Source organism: Alosa pseudoharengus, unplaced genomic scaffold (assembly GCF_046254945.1).
Source record: "Alosa pseudoharengus isolate Yale_2024_CS ecotype anadromous, Long Island Sound unplaced genomic scaffold, YU_APseudo_1.1 YU_APseudo_1.1_scf_33, whole genome shotgun sequence".
In the NCBI taxonomy this organism is placed as follows: Eukaryota; Metazoa; Chordata; class Actinopteri; order Clupeiformes; family Clupeidae; genus Alosa; species Alosa pseudoharengus.
This window is the reverse complement of record NW_027468734.1, coordinates 339,748-362,256: the sequence shown is the minus strand read 5'-3', so window position 1 is coordinate 362,256 and position 22,509 is coordinate 339,748. Positions and strand designations below refer to the sequence as shown.

Here is a 22,509-nt window from a genome sequence, read left to right as displayed (position 1 = left end):
TGTCGTTCTCTCTCTCTCTCTGCTCTTATGGTTGTGTTTGTGAGAAATCACATGAAATGGAAATGGATTGCTTCCTCTAACCCCAATAAGTTGTCCTTACAGTTATCTGAGATCACTTCAAGCACGCACATCAGGGATGCGAGATTAGGGGAGGAGAGGGGAGGGGGGGAGGGGGTGACAACTGGTGACCGAGTGAGTGAGTTGTTGCTTATTAAGAACGAAAAAACGGGCAGCATTGAAATGATGGATGCCCAGTGACTTGTCAGCCAAAGAACGTTTCTTTAAATGATGGCCATTGGTTGTCGCGTGCCTGGAGAGCTTAGTCCACAGAGGGGGAGAGAGGCAAATAACGGAAGACGAGCTCTGGAAAGCGAGGAACGGGACAAGGAGCTGCACCGGGACTCTTTCCGATTCCATCCTTCTCGTATTTACCCTCCCTGGCGTGCTTCACTGATTTCGCGTGCATAGACAGTAGCCTACAGAGAGAACAGAAGCGGGGAGCTCGAGACACATCCTCTCTGCCGCGCGATAAGAGCGCACGAGGGGCGCGAGGTCCCAGGAACAGACCTAAAGTAAATGAAGACGGATTGCTTGTTCCGAAAAATGAAAAATTGAAGGGAATCTTTGATTTTCGCCAAATGCGCAAGGACATTTTTGGCACACTGAGATATTGAGGCTGTCCCGAATTGAGTTTTCACGGTCACATGTAGGATATTAATTAGAACATTGTTAAATTGTTGCCTCGGACGATGCATGGACTGACAGTGTCCACTGGACCATAGCGAGACCCAGAGTGCATAGAACTGAAATGTGCTGTTCGACTCCCGTTGGAAATTTCCGTGGCGGCTGACAGTGACGGCACGTCTGAAAGAGTGTGGCCAGTTTTTATGTGTCTTAGTCGTTGTGTCTGTCTTGTGCCTGTCCATGTAAAAGAGTGCTAGGTCCGTCCTTGTGAATTGTGCGTTAAAGAAGCGGTTCTCGCACTGTCCCGCGACGAGGACACGCAGCGGTGAGCAGCAAGCTTTCCACAGACGTTTGACGTGCGTGTTGATGTGTGTGAACGATGCAGCACACATGCAAGGGGTTGGAAATACTGTGCGACGTTAGTTTACTTCGTAACTAGAGGCTATTCACCAACTGATTTTAATCCTCGCAGTGAACTAAAACTTGTTCCGGAAGACCACATTTGACCCTGAATGGCTGTGTGGTTGTGTGTATGAATGCGTGTGTGTGTGTGTTTGTGTATGATATCTGATCTGCCCAGTCACGCTGTGCCTGAGTGTGTGTGTTGCGTGTTTTTGACCCCATGGTTTAACACTGTCTGTGCCAGTTAATGTTAACTGATGCCAGGACACAAGGACCTGGTTCTGCACAAGTTATGGGACCTCTTGCAATATTAGGCTACTAACCATCTGCTATCACTAACCACTCAGAACTGAAGACTTGTTTGTGGAAAGGCCGTGACCTGTAGCTCACCATTTGTTGGGACAGACCTTGTCTTTTTCCTCAGTTGATATCAGAAGAGTGTTTTGTGTTGCTGTGGTTCTCTGTCTGCAACAAGCCGATTGCTGGGTTGCCGTTTGTGTGCATCCAAGACCACCACTGCACCTGGAAAGTTGTCACATTGGTTTCACGGTGAATGTTACCTGGGCATAACTGGCAAAATGCAAGTGTCAATTGCATGCACAGAGCACAACCTGAAGAGCCGCAATAGTGAGGACCGCCTCTGTGTGCGATCACCCAATCAGAATGCTGGTGTGGGGCAAGGGGGCAAGCACCGTCTGGTCAGCTCGCGGCCTTACACGGCAGGCCATGCCCACATGAAGGAAGCAATTGGTCGCCATAGCAGCATGAAGTACAGGTGAGTAACCTATACACAGTTATACAAACACAGACCACAGACATAGCCTACACACACACACACACACACACACACACACATAGCCAACACACGTCACACAAACAGATACCCTGAAGAACGCAAAGCAAATCATGCAAACATAACTGACACCTATCCTCCCACCCACAAACAGACACACACAAACAGGTATAGGCAGACAAATGGTGCTTCACCCCTAATATAGATGTACCGGTATACACAAAAATGACAATGATTTATTCACATTGGGACTTATAATATAATGCTGTGGTATCATGAGATGTCTGGCTCTACACTCTCAGACAGGTCTATTTGAGTGCATGTCTGTGTGCATATCCTTACACTAACAGTGGGGTAGACTTACAGTATTTTAAGGTTTAATGAGCATTTAACGCTGTGTGAATAAGTACAATGAGACAGCTAGACAGGCTCACACATATACATCAAAACACACACACACACACACAGAGTGGAAATAGCAAGAATGGCATGAGGAGTGTATCTGTGTGTGTGTACCGGTATGTGTGTGTCTGTGTATGTGTATGCATTGTATACCAAATGCTGATATCAGTATGCGTGCACATCATGAAATGTGTGTCAGTCATCCTAATAATAATTACATGCTTCATCTGTTGTGCACTGATTATGGGACATGGGGCTTTCTTGAAGACTAGGAACAGAGGACTGGGTGCAGGGATTCAGTGGCAGTGCTTGGACTGAATCGTGTGCTTTTTTGACCTCATTGCCCTTGCACAGATATTCCTGATCAAATGTAGCCTCTCAGCATACTTAAACTTCTCACACACCTAGACCACATTGACCATACCTGTCAACACTCCCGTTTTTCCCGGGTTTCTCCCGTATTTCAAAGTCATCTCCCAGCACCCTCCCGTTTTGTTATTTCTCCCGGAAAAGTCCCGTAATTTGCATGGCCATCAAACTTCATTTTAAAACTTCATTCAAAACTTAATTTTTTCGTTTTGGCAAGTAGCCGTATAATAAGCGGGATAATGTATAGAACGCCGGTCATTATGGGAAAATAAGCCCCTTCAGGGCGAAACAAGTCCGGTTCGCCCTGTCAGGACTTATTTTCCCCATAATGACCGGCGTTCTATACATTATCCCTTACGCAGAGGAAGTAGATTGGGGCCCAAATAGAACGTTCAAGCATTGTTTTTGTTTTTATTGTTGAAAGGGTCTATATGAAATACACCCTACACATACACGATCACTTAGTTTCAATTTCAACCGTTTTGTCATAGGCTAAAACCTGGCAACCCAAAACCCAAATAAGGAAGCGGGTGCCAACTGCGCAGCCTGAGTCTCGTCGTAAGCAAGCGGGCTAGTTGAATGGCCTACTCCAGAACTAGCTGTTGTGAAATTGTTGGGAATTTAATTGATTAACACATCACATAAACTGTTATTGAGTGTTGTTGATACACTGAACTTGTTCCCTCGGAACCAAATCTGACAGCAAGCAGTTTTGGAGTTTTGGAAGTAGGCTGCAGGCAGGCAGCTGGTGGATACATAACTGGCATGCGTAAGGTAATGGTAAGGTAAAAGCAACGACCGAAATGCAGTGTTGAAACACGTGTATGAAACGTATTAAATATGCAAACACAGATCCGGTATAAACACTGACACCCCCCCCCCCCCCCCCCGAAAAAAAATCTGCCATTTTTGGAAAGCTAAATGTTGGTTATTGGACTTGTGACCGAAGGGTGGCTGGATCAATCCCTGACTGGTAGGATAAATGTGGATGGGGGTAGTGATTGAAGGGCTGTCCACTGCTCCGGGTGTGTATGTGTGCTCCTAGTGTGTGAGGGCTCCAAGCTCACTGCTCCAAGTGTGTGTGTGTATGTATATGTGTACACTACCCATGGATAGGTAAACTGCAGAGAACAAATTTCCCTACAGGACAATAAACTTAAATATGTACGCATGCGCACACCTGCTAACACATACCGTTCACATCCTAACAAATAACCTCTATTTTCACTTTAAGGCTTCATCGTGACAGTAATTGCAAACTATCTGCACTGTGTGTGTGTGTGTGTGTGTGTGTGTGTCTGTGTGTGTGTGAGGAGTGTAGACTTACACAATTTAAAAAATTAATGGCACCTGGACTCCATGTGAATAAGGACAATAAGAGACAGACATTGAAACACACACACACACACACACACACACACACACACACACACACACTCACACTCGCAAACCTGGCCAACTCCAACTTCTGTTCATTTTTTCTTTTGTGTGTGTGTGTGTGTGTGTGTGTGTGTGTGTGTGTGTGCGCGTGTGTGTGTGCGCGCGTGTGTCTGTATGTGTTTTTAAGAGTGCAAATGTTTTGTTTGAGAATGGTGACAGTGGAGTCTGTTTCTATACTGTTTGTGATGTTTGGTCATCATACACTGAGTTGTGCTTTGTTTTTTCAGAAAACACAGAAGTGAGTTCTACTGTATTTGAATTACCCAGAGACCTTCATTTAGTAACCTTTTGTGTGTATGTTTTTGTTGAGAAGTAATTTTTATAGCAGCTAAATATTAAAATATCTCACCAGATAAGCTCTCAGTCCATTCTCATAGTCACCCAGGTCATCCGCTATGTTTGTGCTGCGGGATGGAAACCCTGCAAAAGGAAAGAACAGCATTGACAGGCCAGCATAGCAAAACACTGTATATCGCGTAATTATGAAAGCGCTCAGGCTTTTACTGGTGCCAACTGTGATGTTGGAGTATGTACTTAAAGTCTAACCCTAACCCTAGTCTAAACCCTCACTAGTTTTAGACAAGAAGGCTGTACTGGCTCTTTGAACTGCATATCCCTGTGGCTTGGCCTACTCATGAAGGGGTCTGGCCCTATTCTGGAGAGCAAGAGGCAGTTTTCAGGGTTGGTATTGTGAATACACAGAGACCTCCCAATTCGTTATTAGGTTCAATATGCTTTCTCTTTTTACAAAAAAATTAAGATTGTATTACAGTTATGTGTTATATTTTTGTACTCTTATTAGTTGTTAAACAACTTGTTTGCTGTTAACTTGTTTGTTGTTTAATGACAAACAACTACAAACTTGGCAGAGATTGTCTTTCTAGCTTTTATAGTCATCCAGAAACATTCCAATAATTAGGATGGGCTCGACTCAACAAATGTAGGGTAGCTCGACAAATGTAGGGTAGCCCATTGATCTTTTCATTGGTGTGTTGATTTCATGAGTTCATCCATCTGAACAGAGCATTTGGCTGGGGAACTGCCATGGTCTAGATGGGATCTAGCCAGAGGTTCATGTGGACAGCCTTCACAGGAGGAAATGTGTTTGGGAATTAAGATCAGAATATAACAGATGGGGAAAGGACTGGGATGCCTCAGCTGCATTAGTTGGTGATTTGCCTATAATGTCTGTTTGCACATGACATTACTAGATCCAAGAGGGTTTATGCAAATTTGCACAGTGACAAGATTTAATCTATTTATTGACTGTGTGCTCTTTATATGAAAGAATACTATCTGCCTATATATTGCCTGTTTGCAGACTGTCTTTAATAGATCCATGATAATGTCCTATGGAGATTGTGAGTTTGCACAGTATTACAACAGTATTTAGCATGCTTATTTAATGCCTTTTTGCACATTTTCTGTTGCCTACAGTATCCAACCACTGGGTGAAATGGCTCTGAATCAGGGGATATACTGACCGGATATTTTTTATGGCATGCAGCATATCAGGAGCAACTTTGAGTTTTTAAGAATCAGTAAAAATATTGATTTATTTTGACTCCTGATTTGCCAATGAGATATCAGGGGTATGTATACCCAAATCACAAGTCACACACACCATTTCTGGATATCTTTGGGTAGGTCTCCACCCTTGGATAGGCTATCATATTAGATATCAGCCTAGGCCCAAGATCTGCCTAATTAACAGTCACGCATGCCCTACGCCCAAAATGTACCATAAAACATCACTGATAGGCTATTTGCCGTTTGATTTCTATCTAATTTCGGGACATTCAAAAATAGACAATTTAAAGACTACTTTGTTCAGGCCAAGGCTAGCCTACTTATCTAATTATTTTGGTTATGGTTCAATTTCAATGATATCTTTGAGATAGTTGCTGTAGTCTGTAGTCTGGTCTGCTGTAGTCTGTAGTCTGGTCTAGCCTAATATACTTTTATGTATAATATGCATGAGATCTGTTGGAGGAATAAAGTCCACATTTTAAATTATCTGCTTTGCCGTCGTCCCCAATGCTGTCTGCCAAAACGAATTCGGTTCAGCTGGAGTTGCCACATAACAACAATACAAAGTTAAATTTAACAGTAGCCTAAACAATTAAAAAAGTTGGTAAGAGTAGGCCTACATTAAGAAGAATAGCAATAATAAACAACAATTCAATCAATAGCCTAATGAAAATAAATAAATACTATAATATATGCTACAAACCATAACACATAAGAAAAGCTTATTAAACTTGTTAAAGTTGAGCATCTATAATTTCATACTATTTTAACATTAGCCTACAAGCTATGGCTTCCTTCTGGGCCAACGTAACAATGGATCAATCATGTTGTAATTTGTCTATAAAACGTGGGTCAATATAATGAATGTTGATTTAATCAAGAAACAAGGCTTCAAATGAAATTGACGTCAAACTATATGAGAACCAATAATGTTAATAATCAGAATAGTAGTAATAGCGCACTTGGCTACTATGTTTTGACACTTCTATACAATCAGTTTGGTAGTCATTTTAATGTAACTAAAATATGCCAACAGGCCTAATAATTTCCACGATTTCTTACGCTTTGCCTCTTGATAAGCGCATGCGCACACACAGCAATACCCATCCCCCACCCCTGACTGACTTTTCAACCAACTCCTGCCACTGGTGGTGACTTCAACCAGAGCCCGTCTACGGAGAGCCAGAGAATGTCTAATAAGGGGAGAACTGCCACTCTCGGAAAACTTCCGGTTTCTGAACTGGTTGCAGTTCCTTCTGTGGTTCCACATGAGGGCGCTCGTCCACGAAGGCTTTTAAGAACAATTAAGTGACTTTAAAAAATATAATACTCAACCAAGTGTATTTTCTTTGCCTCCCCTTTCGAATACAATACTCAAATTACTTGAAAAAAAATATATATCCCGAGAAAAGTGGATTTTGAGGGGTACAGCTCCATAGACCTCCATGCATTCTGCACTCGTGGACGAGCGCCCTCATGTGGAACCACAGAAGGAACTGCAACCAGTTCAGAAACCGGAAGTTTTCCGAGAGTGGCAGTTCTCCCCTTATTAGACATTCTCTGCTTCAACCGTCACTTTTCTGTCATGCATCTGACTGCAAGCTGTACAAACTCTGCCATCATCATATCCAAGGTAAGAACTACAGTACTTTTGTATGCCAATTAAAAACTGGAATTAATTAGGAAAATACTGTTTTTATATTGTAGCATTAATGTTAACCAAACCGTTTGTTAACTGTCATGTTAGTTTGCTAGCTAGCGAGCTAACATCGCTAACGTTAGCTATTAATGTTAACTTTTCCAATAACTAACTTTACCATTGTGTGGAATATCTGGAATGGTAGTAATATCATATACAACAATAAGTCTGTCTGAGATTTCGTTATGGATGTAAAGTTTTAGTTTGAATGAAATGGCCAAGGCTATCAGGCACGAGTATGTTAGCTAACCTAGCTATAACTTAGGGCCCGTCCACACGGAGACGCTTTTTAGGTTAAATGCAGAGGTTTTGCTTCGTCTTGGCCGAGCGTCCAAACGAATCCTGTAAACGCACTGCCCGAAACCGCACCTTTCTGCAACCTGGTCCCAGAGTGGAGAAATCTGAAACCGTAGCCCGTTTGAAGTCGTTTAGACAGCGAAACCGCACATCCTGCTTGCGATGATGTCATTGCCACACCTCAGCTGCCCTGGAATTGCACTTGTAGTATTGCCTAACAATACTAGTTTTCATACATGACATTACCTACGATTACACTCCGTAAGATAAATATCACAACTGGTGCTGCGCAGCGCCGATAGCTTATGACTTGGTGGACTGAACACTGTTTTTCCCGGTGTTTTTTTATGCATTCTAGCTACTGTCAGTGACGCGAGAGAACTTAAGTTATTAGGAAAGTGCGGTGTAAGTTTAGGCTACATTAATTTGTGCGTAGTGCCAGTGTCATTCATTTATTTTACATGTCTTACAACATATATACATGCATTCACAGTCGAGTGAAATCAGATATAAGCATACAAAGACGCTTAGAACTCACGTTAAGCCGATGGTAGCACACGCGAATGCGCGATTTGATGCAGGCAAAAGTATTGACTGTTAACAAAGGTTTTATAGCAATAGTATAAATGTGGCGACAGAATAGCCTAGAACTTGGGTAAGCCTGCGTTTAGTAGCCTAATTGCAGTGATAGCCAAAACTAATGTGAATCACGGACTATCCTACAACCAAAGAAAGTAAAGGTGATTAGTAGGCCTACCTGCATTAGCCAAATAATGGACGGGACTGCACCCTTCACAAACCGTAAAATAAAGTTTATTAGTTTTACAGTTGACTACAGTTGACAGTTCACCATCAGTCCACATAAACAATTCTGGTTTCCTTGCACTAGCCATTTGGTCGTAGTCTATTCTGTCTGTTTGTAAAGCGCAAGTTTTGGTCAATTTCTGTAAAGAAACAGTGCCACCTATAGGCCTGGGGTATGAAGTAACGTGTTGAGTCGTGTTGAGATGGATCCGTTTGGACGCAAATATTCTTGATGCGGTTTCAGGGAAGACGGAGGAAAAAAAGATCGGTTTCGTACGTGTGGACAGGGCCTTAGCCTACATTGCTGTGCTCTCTTATAATAATAAACTAATTATTATACATTATACATTATTATACATTATCATGCGTGGCTGCTAATGACCATGCAGGCTAACGTGAACAGGGGGTTGACCTACCTCAATATGATGCCGACAAGTCAAGGGATCTTTAGTTTGTGAAGGGTAAGGTATAGTGTTATATTAAGCCATCCTTACACCAGAAGACTTGACCAGATTTGGGTAAGATGTGTGTGAGCATGTGAGGGCAGTAGTGCTTCAGTGATGGTCTTTTCATGTTATGTGTATTTCACAATTTATTAATCTTAATTTTCCTCTGTTCCCTGTTTGCAGGCAGTGAGTTGTGAGGACTGCTTCCCTGAGAACACTGAGTGCATTCTGGAATATTCCAAATGTGTGCCATTTCCATACAAAAGAAGTTCCGATCCCGCAAGAGATTTCACTCACCAGGTAGAGACAGACACACACACACACACACACGTAGAATAGCAAATAACATTATAATATCTGTTCATGTATTTGTGTCTGTTACTGTGTTTAGTTTATCCCCTTTTTTCATGTGTCTGTTTGTTATGACTGTAGTGGGCTCCATCAACAGACCAGGGCAAAGTCGGTCTGTCCTGCTACTACTACATGCTACTTGACTATGTCTGGAAACCATGGCTGCTGCCCTCAACATATGCTGTAAGTGTTTGTGTGTTTTGAATGAGGGCTATGGGGTATGTGCACACTCTAATTTGTTTGATAAATGTGCAATGTAATGCATTAATACAGAAACTAATCATCATTATTGTAGCTTTTTATAATAGTCTTGAGTTTTGAAGTTTAGCCATGTTTACCATTATGTTGGTGGTAATGTAAATAATGTGTTGAATATATGCCAAACTGATCATCATCATAATTTTGTTAAATCTTATTTTCTATTGACAGAAACTGAAACCCTCACAAATAAAGTCACAAATCAAGAATTAACATTGATGGTGATGGTGGCAAGGGTGCCTTCATAAGGTAATTATCATTTTTGTTTGTACACCTGATTGACTTACCAACTTATTTTTTAATGCTTTGATTTTTATCTTATTTAGCAATAACATAATGTATAGCAATTGCTGTTTTATTTTTTTAGGTGCCACCCAGCAAGTCCCAGCCTGGAGCCAGAGGCTGGCACTGCACGTCAGATGGGGGAGGATCTATGTTTGGCATCAGAAAGGTGGTTTAAGCAAGATGGCAAGAACTTCTGCAGACAGTTTTGCAATTAGGTATGATACTTTTGGAAATTGATCGTAATGCCTTAATTAAAAAAATGAGGAAAAATCCAGCCTTTAAGGACAACAATTTTCTTTGTGAATGAATGTAAATAAATAAGTGTTCCTTAAAGGTTGGATTTTTGCGTGTATGCTAAGGTTATGTAAACTTATGAGCACAACTGTAATACATATCTCCCTTACTTCTAACTATTGCACCTGACTTCTTATTTGTCACACAAGCTGAGTTAATTATATTCATGGACAGGGTCAATTGTAACATATGCTTTCTTTCTCTTTATACAGACACCTGACTTTTACTGCCAAAGGGACCATCAGAGCACCTCTCCCTACCCTGCCGGACATCTATACCAGAAGAGTACGGACAAGGGCCCAACATGTTTTAAAGGACATTTCACGCCCAGACCATGGACTGTTTAAACCACTGAGGTCAAGCAGAAGTCTCTGTTCTCACTGGAGGCAGGTCATTGAGAGGGGGCGAGTGTCACTGCGTAAGCCCCCTACTGCAGACGAGAAAGCCATGTTGATTTGAATATTGATTAATAAATACAATAAAGGCCATGTAACAAATTTTATTGCCTGTCGTATATGAATTTTCATGGTAAAGTAAAATAAGTCATTGGGATTTAGCAGGTGTAATTCAAAGTAACTAATGTAATTAAGTGTATGTAAAATTAATATGAAATATTATTTAAGTTAAAGTTGCACAATAAGTTCAGTGTTGGTTATGTAGGACTATCTCACGTTTAAAACCATTACATAAATCTAGAGATGCACCGATATGGAATTTTAGGGCCGATAACGATAACCGATATTTATTGGTTTGTTGTGGCCGATACCGATACGATAACCGATAATATTACGTGAAAAGTGATTTGGGGAAAGCATTTAATAAGCATAATTTTATTGCAGTAATTTTACCTACCACCAAATGATGGACAGAACTCATAATAGTCCTCAATACTACGGCAGTCAACAACATAACAGTAGCCTAGCCCTACAGTATGTGTGGCTCCTTTAAGTGAACCTGACGTCAGTGAATTGCGAGTGAGTGGCTAGAGAGTTTGAATCGTTTTCATTTAGGAATAAACGCTCATAAACGGCTCAGCTTGGAATAAGCTACAGTATAGCGACCAAATCAGAGTTTGTGAGGGAAACTTAGGTTTAGTTTCAACTGCGGATAACTGAATAAAGCTGCAACTCCTCAGACTGTATCTTATGTCCGTCTACTCTGTTGCGCACAACCTGCTGCAGAAGAAATGAAAGGAGTTAGCCCCGAAGGTTTTAATAACTTATTATGATGACCTGTCTGGAACTGAAGCACGAATGGTTAGCATATTTCTAGGTAATAATACAAAACCCAAGCTAAAGTAATGCAAATATAATACTAAAACACAACTTAGAACTAGGCCTACTTATGTACTCGTCCCACTAACGAGTTTGTTTATTTGTTTCCCCGACCAGCGCGGTAAAGTGCAAACACACCAGCACAAGACGGCTCTAGATAGGGCTGAGCTCCGCTCTGTTAAGGTTAAATGGTGGATCATTCACGAGAGGATTTTGAGATGCACAGATTCCCAAATGAACGCATATCCACAGATTTTGTTAGAGTGGTGAAATACATTCACACCGCTGACATTATATTGAGGAAAAAGTATAGCCAACCAAGCTCAAGTAGCTCAGTGTAGCCAGACGGACCTTATGTAGGCCTAAATTAGGACTTTAAAAAATATCGGCGCAAATTATCGGCCAGAATTCTGTTATCGGACCGATAATAATATCATTTTTTCACTTATCGGCTGCCGATATATCGTGCACCCCTACATAAATCACATGATTAATTAAAAAAATGAAAAACATTAAATATATGATGATAAGTAATAAAGGCATAAAGCCTATGGAAAAGCAAATAAAGGCATAAACATAAATGCCTGCGAAATTACCTGTGCCTGGCAGTATATAGGCAGTATATGCGTAGTCCCATGTTTGACATATCAGGGGGTATATGGGAACAAGAACAAGAGGTGTCCGGGGTCATATAAGTAGCTAATACTTGAAACATGGATCATATCAGGTGAGAATATGAAGTCTGGATATCTTGCATGTCGTCGCAGTCCCATTCAGGACTTTTGATATGCTCCTGATATGGCAATTGGCACTAAAATATCAGGAGCATATCAACCAATATATGTCCTGATATTACACATATCAGGAAATATATCACTAATTCAGTGCCTGAATTCCCTGATTCAGAGCCTTTTCACCCAACTTATATTTAATGCCAATTTGCACAGTGTCTATATTGCTGTCCCTCTTTAAAGGATAATTCCGGTATTTAGCACTTTGAGTCCCTTTTCTGGTTTGTTTTGGATGAACTAGAGTGGTGGACAGAGAAATGTTGACGATGGGTCCTGTCTCGACTTTTTGACTAGTTTAGCCTTTGACTGCTTCAGAGTGGCTGGCTACAGGCATGCACAAACATGTCCTTAAAACAACCTTTAACATTCATTTTCAAAACTGTGCAACTCACCGAGTGGTTAGTGGTGTATACAGAGTAAAAGTAAGTATAAGTACAAACGTTGTATGTTGTGTAGACATATTCATAGTTCATTCAGGCCACTCGAAACTACAACAAAACATTTGCACTCACGTGTGTGTGTGTGTGTGTGTACATTGAATATGAATAATTATTATGTAAGTGCTATACATTAGACTTGACAACCCCATTGTACTATTTGAGTGGAGAGCGGAAAATGTGTGTGTGTGTCACACTCTTTATTTGTCTTTAATTGCTTTTGCATTACAGCCCATGATCAATCTCTTTCAACCTCTTTCAATTCCCCTCCCCCACTACCTCAGCCTCTCTTGCCCTCCCCATTTCTCTATGTGTTTGTGTGTGTTTGTGTGTGTTTGTGTATTTCATGTGTATTTTTGTGCCCCTGCGTGTGGTAATGTTTTATGCAGTAGTTGTGTGTCACCAAGCACAGCTTGGTCATACAAAGTGTAAATTACAGATTGTGTGAATGACTGTATCTGACTGATCAGTAGGATGTAAGTGTGTGTATGTTGTTGTTGTTGTTGTATGTGTGTGTGTGTGTGTGTGTGTGTGTGTGTGTGTGTGTGTGTGTCTGTGTGTCTACCTTCTCTAATAAGGAATGACTAGGAGACTTGAACACGGCCCAATGAGCTGCCGTAGCTCCGGGGTATAGCCATAGCCAAACACCCACACCCACACACACACACACACACTGCTATGTTAGCCTGAGATAATTACTGTCATTGTTCTCTAAGTCATAATGCAGTCTCATGCGTAAACATAAAGCTGAAGTCAATGGAAGGGTAAGCACAAACACACACACACACACACACACATTTGCTGTATTTCTTACAGTTGTAATGTACTAATCCAAACCAAATATTGCTGCCTGGCCTGAACCGACATGTTCTTTGGGCTCAGTGAGCATTAAAACTGTAATAGTAACTCTCTCTCTCTCTCTCACACACACACACACTCTCACACACACACACACACACACACACACACACTTTTTTGTAAGAGTATGATGTTTTGGGAAGGGGCAAAAGAATGCATGCAGTTATATGCATATGGAACAGTGTATATGGGCAGTGAATGTGTGTTTGGCTTTATGTTTGTCTAGATACTAGATTAAAAGAAGAAGAAGATTAAATAGAAGATTAAAAGCAGAAGTTAATAATAAAATAAAATAATAAAGTGACATGAATAATAATAATAAAAATAAATAATGTTATTAAAATGGGATAGCATCCAAAGTATTCATTAGAGAGTAGGCATGTCCATGTTGAGGAGTCTAATGGCCCGAGGGAAATAGCTTTTTCTTAATCTCTCAGCTTTGGCCATCAAACTGCAGAAGCGCTTGCCTGACTTCAACAAACTGAACAGGCAGTGACTGGGATGGCTGAAAGCAGCACACTTATTGTTCTTCTTAAGTTTTCTTATTATTATTCCCGTCTCCCTAATGTTTGGCCAGCTCCTGTGCCTAGGCCCTTTGAGACAGAGACACGTTCCAACTTTAAAACGTCCGGTCAGTACTGGTGCACGTTGCTCGCGGAGATGATGTCACGGGAGCATGTTGTTCTTCCACCATAATGGATTGAACAGAAAGCGAAACTAAATTTTCACAGGTCACAAATTTGGTCCAAACTTCACGAAACTTGACGTACATGATCCTTGGACCAAGACTCACAAAAGTTACTAGATGGATTTTTGATTTTTAGAAGCGTCTGCCCGTCACAGCCAAACAAAATCGGTGGCGTAGCGAAACAATAATTATATCAGGAACGCTAACACGAATCAAAACAAAACTTTGTACATGAACTCGAGACTCCAACGTGAGGATGCACAAGATAAAAAAATAGAATAGAATAGAATAGAATTCTTTAATGTCATTGCACAGAATGCAACGTTCACAGACAGCCCCCTTCTCTACCCTCCCCTTATCCCCACATACAATCACATACATTCTTTTTATTTTTTTAAGTATATTTTTTGGGCTTTTTGCCTTTATTTGTATAGGACAGTGAAGAGTGAGACAGGAAGTAAGTGGGAGAGAGAGATGGGGTGGGACAGGGATATGACCGCAGGTCAGATTCGAACCTGGGTGCCCATGGGCACTTGGACCCGTATATGGTATGAGCGCTGTAGCCTGTTGTGCCACAGCGCCCCCCAATCACATACATTCTTCAGTGCATTTTTTAAATTGACAGTGAGGTATAATGGGAAAAGTGCAAAAAGTGCATCCAGTCCGACACACAGAGGGGCTCAGTCTCTAAGTGACCATGTGCGAGGGTGACTGGAAGTGTTCAGTGTCCGTATTGCGCTGGGGTAAAAGCTGTTTGTTGAATCTGTTTGGGCAGCAGTGCAAACATATGATGACTGGGGTGTGAGGGGTCTTTCAAAATGTTTGCAGATCTGGTGAGACAGCGGGAACTGAAGATGTCCTGGAGGGAAGGCAGGGCACAGCCCGTGATTTTTGGGCGGTATTGATAACCCTTTGTAAGGCCTTCTTGTCCGCTGCTGAGCAGCTGGTATACCAGGTGGAAATGCAGTAGGCCAGCACGCTTTCAATGGAGCAGCGGTAGAAGGACACCAGCAGTTTTTCCTCCAGGTGGGGTTTCCTGAGTATTTCCTGACCCCAGGAACTTGAAGACAGGAACCCTCTCCCCACATTTCCTGTTAATGTGGAGTGGCTCTATATCTGTCTTTTTCCTTTAAAAGTCCATGATTATTTATTTTGTTTTGGAAATGTTAAGGATGAGATTGTTTTTTTGTTTTGTTTTTTTATGCCTTTAATGACAGGACAGTGAAGAATGACAGGAAGTGAGTGAGAGAGAGAGTCGGGGTGGGATCCGGAAAGGACCACGGGGCAGGAATCGAACCCGGGTCGCCGGCGTACGGTGCAGGTGCCCCAGCTAGTCGCGCCACGGCCGGGGCCAAGGATGAGATAGCACCACCCCACCAGTCTGCAGATCCTCCCGATAGGCGGCCTCGTCTCCCCCTGAGATGAGACCAACGACGGTCCGCCTACTTAGATAGATAGATAGATAGATACTTTATTGATCCCCAAGGGGAAATTCAAAAAATACTTGACGATAGTGTTGGTAGGGTGGGTGGGGGTGCAATCGTAAGTGTAGAGAGAATACAGCAGGGGACTCAATACACAACCCTGGGGGAAGCCAGTGCTGAGTGTGAGTTGGGATGAGATGTGTTGGCCTATTCTCACTGTTTGAGGTCGGTTGGTCTGACAGTCCATAATCCATTGGCAGATGGATGAGGAGAGTCCCAGGTTGGTGAGTTTGGTGACAAGTCTCCCCGGAATTATTGTGTTAAATGCAGAGCTGAAGTCTACAAAGAGCATCCTCACATAGCTCCCCTGGTGTTTAAGGTGGGACAGTGCGCTGTGGAGAGCAGTGCTGATAGCATCTTCTGTAGACCTTCTTGCTCTGTATGCAAACTGGTGTGGATCAAAGGTGGGTGAGAGGCTGGCTAGGACGTGCTGGTGTGAGTGCCACTGGTGTGAGTGCCACTGGGCGGTAGTCATTTAAGCTGCTTATGGTAGTTTTTTTGGGTAGGGGAATTATTGTAGCAGATTTGAGGCATGGCGAAACGATGGGTTTGGACAGGGACAGGTTGAAGAGTCTTGTGAAGATAGCTGAGAGCTGTAATGCACAGACTGGACCGGCAGCTTTCCTGGGATTTACTCCACTGAGCATCCGCCTCACCTCATGCTCCTGCACAGTGAGTGTATGACTGTTGTTGCAGACAGGAGAGGGTGTGATGTCCCCGACATTGGTGGTGCTCACCTCAAAGCGGGCAAAGAAACAGTTGAGTTGCTCTGCCAGTGAAGTATAAGTATATAAGTATAAGTATATATACTCTTTTGATCCCGTGAGGGAAATTTGGTCTCTGCATTTATCCCAATCCGTGAATTAGTGAAACACACTCAGCATACAGGGGACACACAATGAGGTGAAGCACACACTAATCCCGGCGCAGTGAGCTGCCTGCAACAACAGCGGCGCTCGGGGAGCAGTGAGGGGTTAGGGTGCCTTGCTCAAGGGCACTTCCGTGCCTAATGGTCGGGGTTCGAACCGGCAACTCTCCAGTTACAATTCCGAAGCGCTAACCAGTAGGCCATGGCTGCCCTCAGTGTGTCACCCTCTGCAGCGGTGCTCCTGTTGCCTCTGTATTTGGTGATCTGCTGGATGCCCTGCCACGCCCTTTGTGGCTTGTTGTTGTTGAAGTGGTCCTCAATCCTCCTCTTGTGAGCTGCTTAGGCATCGCTGATGCCTTTCTTCAGACTGGCTCTTGCAGTGCTGTAAAGTGCACTGTCACCGGACCTGAAGGCGGCATTGCATTCTTTGAGGAGAGTGCGGACCACTCCTGTACACCAGGGCTTTTGGTTAAGGAACATCCGCACTTGTTTGCTGACTGTGACGTTGTCAGTGCAGGTGTTAATGTAGTGAAAGCCTCCAGGTCCTCGTCCTCAAAGATGTCCCAGTTGGTTCTTTCGAAGCAATCCTGCAGCTGTGATGAGCCAAGTCTTTACAGTCTTTGAGGTGACTTGAGTTTTTCTTCTGAGGGGGGTGTATGCTGGGGTGAGTAGTATGGATAGGTGATCTGACTGTCCTAAGTGTGGTAGTGGTGTGGACCTGAAACCTTTACTAATGTTAGAATAGGCTTTGTCAAGTGTTTTAACTCCCCTAGTAGTACATTTAATGTGTTGTGTGAACTTGGGGAGGACCAGTTTAAGATCTGCGTGGTTAAAATCCCCGGTTAAAATGTGGGCAGCATCAGGGTGTTTACTCTGTTGTTTACTGATAGTGCCATGTAGAATGCCTAAAGCAGTGTTAGCATTAGTATCTGGTGGCATATAAACGGTGGTGACCATTACTGCAGAAAACTCCCGCGGGAGATAAAACGGCCTGCATTTAATTGTGAGGTATTCTAAATCAGGGGAACAGTGTGTGTCAGTGAGTTTGTATTTCTGTCCCAGCGAAATAACGTACGGCTTGTTAGCTCCATGGTAGCGTCTGGGACTAGTGAGTGTAGCCATGTCTCGCTGATCACCAGAATGCAGCAGTTCGTGATGAGTTTGTCTGTCAGCTATTTAGTATCACCAAAGCCCGTCTGCGGAGAGCCTTGGCACTTCCTATTAAGCCCCATTGTATCGAAATTAGTTGCAGTTCCATTAGAATTCCACTGGGAGTGATCACGGAAGTAACCAGACAGTGCCAATTAGTCCATGGGCCAGATGAAATGTCGGTACCACCTAGACTCAGATACATGTCTGTAGTTAACATTTTTGTATGATAACCCTTCTGGAGTCACAGCTAAATTAGTGTTATCAGCTGTTAAAGTTACCCTCCCCCATTGAAAAAACACATTTTTGACGCAGGAGCCTATCTTGCTATTGTTCTTTGTTAAAGACATATTTGCATATTTGATTTTATTATGTTTGGTGTCATTTTAAAGAGGACAATGAGCTTTCATTCAAGTCCTTTTGTGAACACTTTGGACAAATACAGCCAACCCAGGAGCTCTTCAAACTTTTAATCACACAAATTTTCCTGCCATTTCCGCCGAAATCATCTTTATTCTTTTAATTCTGTGGCATCAGGGAGCATCAGAGATACAAAATGCAAACACTGCAATACTGGCACGACTCTAAGGATTCAGAAAATGTATCATTTACCCATATTATCTCATTCTGAGTTGGTGATTTTCAGCTTTCAGGCGTTTTTTCAAAGAAAGGTAGTTTTGCCAACCTCTGAGGTTTCCTTTACTATTGGACTCTGACTGTAATTTATACTCAACCATCTTCTGGGCTTTTAGTAGGGGGGCCTATGTGTCTAATTGGGGGGCTTGTGGGATTCGCATGTTAATTTTTGGAGAGTATTATATCTTTGTTCTAGGGGTTCTTAAGAGTAAAAAAAAACATGTCTCCATTTTTTGAAGGTTTTGAAGGACCCAAATCAAAGGTCAAATTCAGAAAAGATCAAATTTGGTGTTTTGTCCATAAACCTCACATTGCTGGTATTATAGGGTTTGGTGCCAAAAAGCAAAGATATTCTTCTACAAGGTAGTGTGCAAAAGTGGACCACATAAACAATACAACATTATAAAACATTTTTAGGCTGATGATTGATCTCTTTAACAAGAAATTGTGCCTAAAATGCTCAAAATTGTCCGCTTAAAAAAAATAATACTTCAATATCAATACTATCAATTCATGTCTATTAGTGTGCTTGAGTGTAGGCCTACAGTAGCCTGCTCTGCCAGTTCTTATCTACACCCATTCAGAGCACAAAGTGCAGAGACCTCCGTAGCCTATGTAAGTGTGAAAAAAAGAAAGGGTAAAAGGATCAGACAAACAGACAGGAGAGTGTGTGTGTGTGTAAGAGAGAGAAAGAGAAAGAGAGACACTAGCAGTGACAGTTGGCTGTTGATAGCTGGCAGTTATAGAATTTAGAATATTGAATAACCTGAAGCACATAGTGCTCTGTTCTTCACGGTTGGTGATATTAGTGACCTTCTAGCCTTCTACATTTGAGCAAGCACATTTTCATAGTTCATAGTGGCACAGTCTAGTTAGGTATATTCTGAGGTGTGTATTTCAGGTGATGAAACACATATTCTCTACAGCAAAAGAAACAGATTTTGGGCTATGTATCCAGTGGCAGATATGTGTGGACTGGTGAATAACGCATCACTAGACATATGCCAAATTTCTTGTTTTTGTCCATGAGAGAGTATGGAGATCACAGATCAGCCAACGATTACAACGTTACAGTGCAGTTATATTACAACAGAACAAAGCAGTTTGGCACAGGAACTGCTACAAATCCACCAGTAACAGTGAGCATCTGCAGCATGCTAAGATTCACTACTAGAAATCATGTTAAGCAGGCAGGACTCAGTGTTATCAGAAAAGACGTGGTAGACCATCTTCTAAACCTGCAGCAACACCTGCAACTGCATCAAGTCCTAGAGGGACTTTGTACACTTGTTCAGCAGCAGCTGAGCATAGCAATACAGAGGAAGGGTTAGCTGCAGTCACAGGCTAACATTAGAAGTAATCACAGGCTTATGTTACACCCTGTGATGCTATCATACAAATTATAAAGAAATAAATAAGGTAGCACCACAACATATGATATATCAAAACAGTGTTTCCCACAGAATTGGATCCAATTTGTGGCGGTAGCTGATTTTGACAACGTCTTGGTAGTGTATAGGTCTAATTGAGTGCCTGTCACTTTAAGACGTTTGAGGGAACCCTTGCAATTGTAACACAGTTGAAAGGCTGCTGATGTGTGGATGCAATTCATAACGTTTTCTACATAGTTAAAATAAAGGTTCGTACTTCTCCTTGGGACAAGCACTTTTGAATTTTGGAAAACACTTTTCCATTTACATCGGGATTTTGCAAACATTCAGTGTCAGAGTCAATAAAATGAGCCCTTCAACAAAATTGACAAGCAGCTGTAAGTAGGCTAAGCATGCTAAATTCGACATCCAAACAGTTTTCTAACGTTAGCTTTGAGATACTGCTTGATTTCATAACTTAACTTAGTTTAGTCTCTTCAATGTAGCCTACTACAGTATGTTGTGACCTTAGCAGAGTTCACTTCAATGCAGCAGTTTTGAAGAAATTTGCGCAGCATGGTCACGATGCTAAGCGGATTTAATAGCAATTTAGCCAGACCTATGCAATGCTTCTATGTGGCAACAACAATCCTTCAACAATCGTGAATATTTTGTTAAATGCACATGCAGAGGAGTGGCAGCGGGCTACGAGAGAGAGCGGGGCGGGGCAAGGAAAGGCTGCGTGCGTAAAAAGCGCAGCTCAATGGCAATGCAAGGATTTTACCTTATATTTAATTTAAATTAAATAAAATTAAATTAAACATAGAATATTCATCTGTGGCGGCCGATTTTTATTTCGTGGCACCCCGCCACAGATTAGTCAATGTATGGGAAACACTGCAAAACAAAGTATCCCGTAACTAACGTCAGTTAGCTTCTAGATGCTAATGTTATAAAGTGGTGGATGACAGTAACATAGCTTCTACCAAATAGATCATGAAATTGGTAGCTAACTTTAATGTTTAATTGATGTATAAGGCAGGCGCTTAGAAAGCACATGCCATTATTGACATTTCAATGGGCTTATAATTAATTAACAAATATAATTTCCTTTTAAAAATGTTAAGCATTTACCCACCTGTTGAGTTCCTTGAAAGCTGGTTGGCACTGGTCCAACTGTCAAGACAGTTTAAACATCGCTCATGCCTGCCCATCTCTCCAATGAGTGAATTTCCTTAACCCCTTCAGACCTGATTTTTTTCTGTTAAGCATAAAAAAAATTATTCAGCTGATTTTTACTCCTCTCCAATGTAGAAATAAAGGGGAAAAAATATTTATTTGATAAATCATGTCTTTATTACTGTTTTTTAATGTCCATTACAATGGACGCCTCGACTAAATAGGTGTCAAATGACATGAGGACTTAGGGAAAAAACACTATGTTTTTACATATAGTATTGAAAGTAATAATCACATATGACTTAAACATTTGGAACTGGATGTTTGCATGTGTCTAAATGTTTTTTATCTATTATCTATTATTGTCTATGAGCAGGTCAAAACATGCACATTAACTAATGTGCCAGATTGCGTCCACACAATGTGCTTTGCTAAAGTGTATGTGCTCATTTTACTTAATTGTGCGCTCAATTTTGTAAATCGTGTGCTTGTTTTACTAAACAGTGTGTTTATTTTACTACGTTGTGGGCTCATTTGCTAAATTGCACTCATTTTATTTCATCACATTCTCATTTAAATTTTTGTAAAAAGAGCACACAATTTAGTCAAATAAATGTACTTTTTAATAAAACGAGAGCACGATTTAGTAAAATGAACACACTATGTACTGTAGTTAAACAAGCGCACAATACACAAAAATGTGTGCACAATCTAGTATAACGAGCGCACAATTTAGTAAAGCGAGCACATGATTTAGTAAAACGAGTGTATGTTTTCTCAATACATAGAAAATCTTGCAATGACACCCCCCAGGAGATGTCATTGTAAGATTGTTTTTGTATATCAAGATAATATACGCTTGTTTTAATGAATTATGCACTTATTTTACTAAGAGTGCGTTTGTAAATTGCCACTCCAAGCGCTCTGAGCCAACTCTAAAACTTTTAACTGTTCGTAAATTTGGACCGTGGGTGGAATTATCGTTCGTTTATTCAAAGTGTCACACTCTCAGAGCATCCAGAGCGTACTCTGGGTACTGTTATACTAACAAGAATAGATTGTAATATGGTTAGTACGGAACCCTAGAGCAGTCATTGCAAGATATTTTTGGTATATATCCAGAAAATGTATGCTCATTTTACTAAATTGTGTGCACATATTGCTAAATCATGCGCTTGTTATACTAAATAGTGCACTCGTTTTACTAAATTTAGTAAACATACGCACAATTTACTAAAACGTGCACACAATATATTAAAATGTTATGTAAAATGTAATAAACTAGTTTTTTGAACTTCAGAGAGCTATTCTATTTTCAGTGTCAGATTGAATTTACGAACGCACCCTAAATTGTGCACTCGTTTTACTACATAGGGTGCTCGTCTACTAAATCACTCTTTTTAGTAAATAGTGCACTCATTGTACTAAAATGTGCACTCATTTTACAAAAAAATAGCACAATTTGACTAAATGAGCCCACAATTTAGCAAAATGGACACACTATTTAGTAAACCGAGCACACATTTGACTGAATTCAGTGCACAATCTAATAAAATGAGAGCACGATTTAGTAAAAATGACGACACATTTTAGTAAAATGAGTGCACATTCATCCAAAATAGCTGAAATAAATAAAAAATGCATTCAAAATTATAGCTTGGGTCTTGAGGATATGTCAGAACATTGCCTGGTGAGTGCCTAAATGAGTGCCTAATCTCCCA

At 41.3% G+C, this 22,509-nt stretch overlaps 1 protein-coding gene across 2 annotated transcripts in view; it reads left to right on the top strand.

The window, feature by feature from the left end:
* The window catches only part of LOC143101364 (voltage-gated potassium channel subunit beta-3-like), a 194,766-nt gene that overhangs the window by 13,791 nt on the left and 158,466 nt on the right, over nt 1-22,509 (top strand). The window contains exon 1 of one of the 2 annotated variants that reach the window (XM_076264658.1): nt 1,300-1,861. The exons of the other annotated variant lie outside the window; for it this stretch is intronic. Within the exon in view, the coding sequence (XP_076120773.1) occupies nt 1,665-1,861 (197 nt within the window). The 5' untranslated portion in view covers nt 1,300-1,664. Of the gene's footprint in view, nt 1-1,299; nt 1,862-22,509 lie in introns of those variants that run through there. 2 annotated transcript variants of the gene reach the window in all.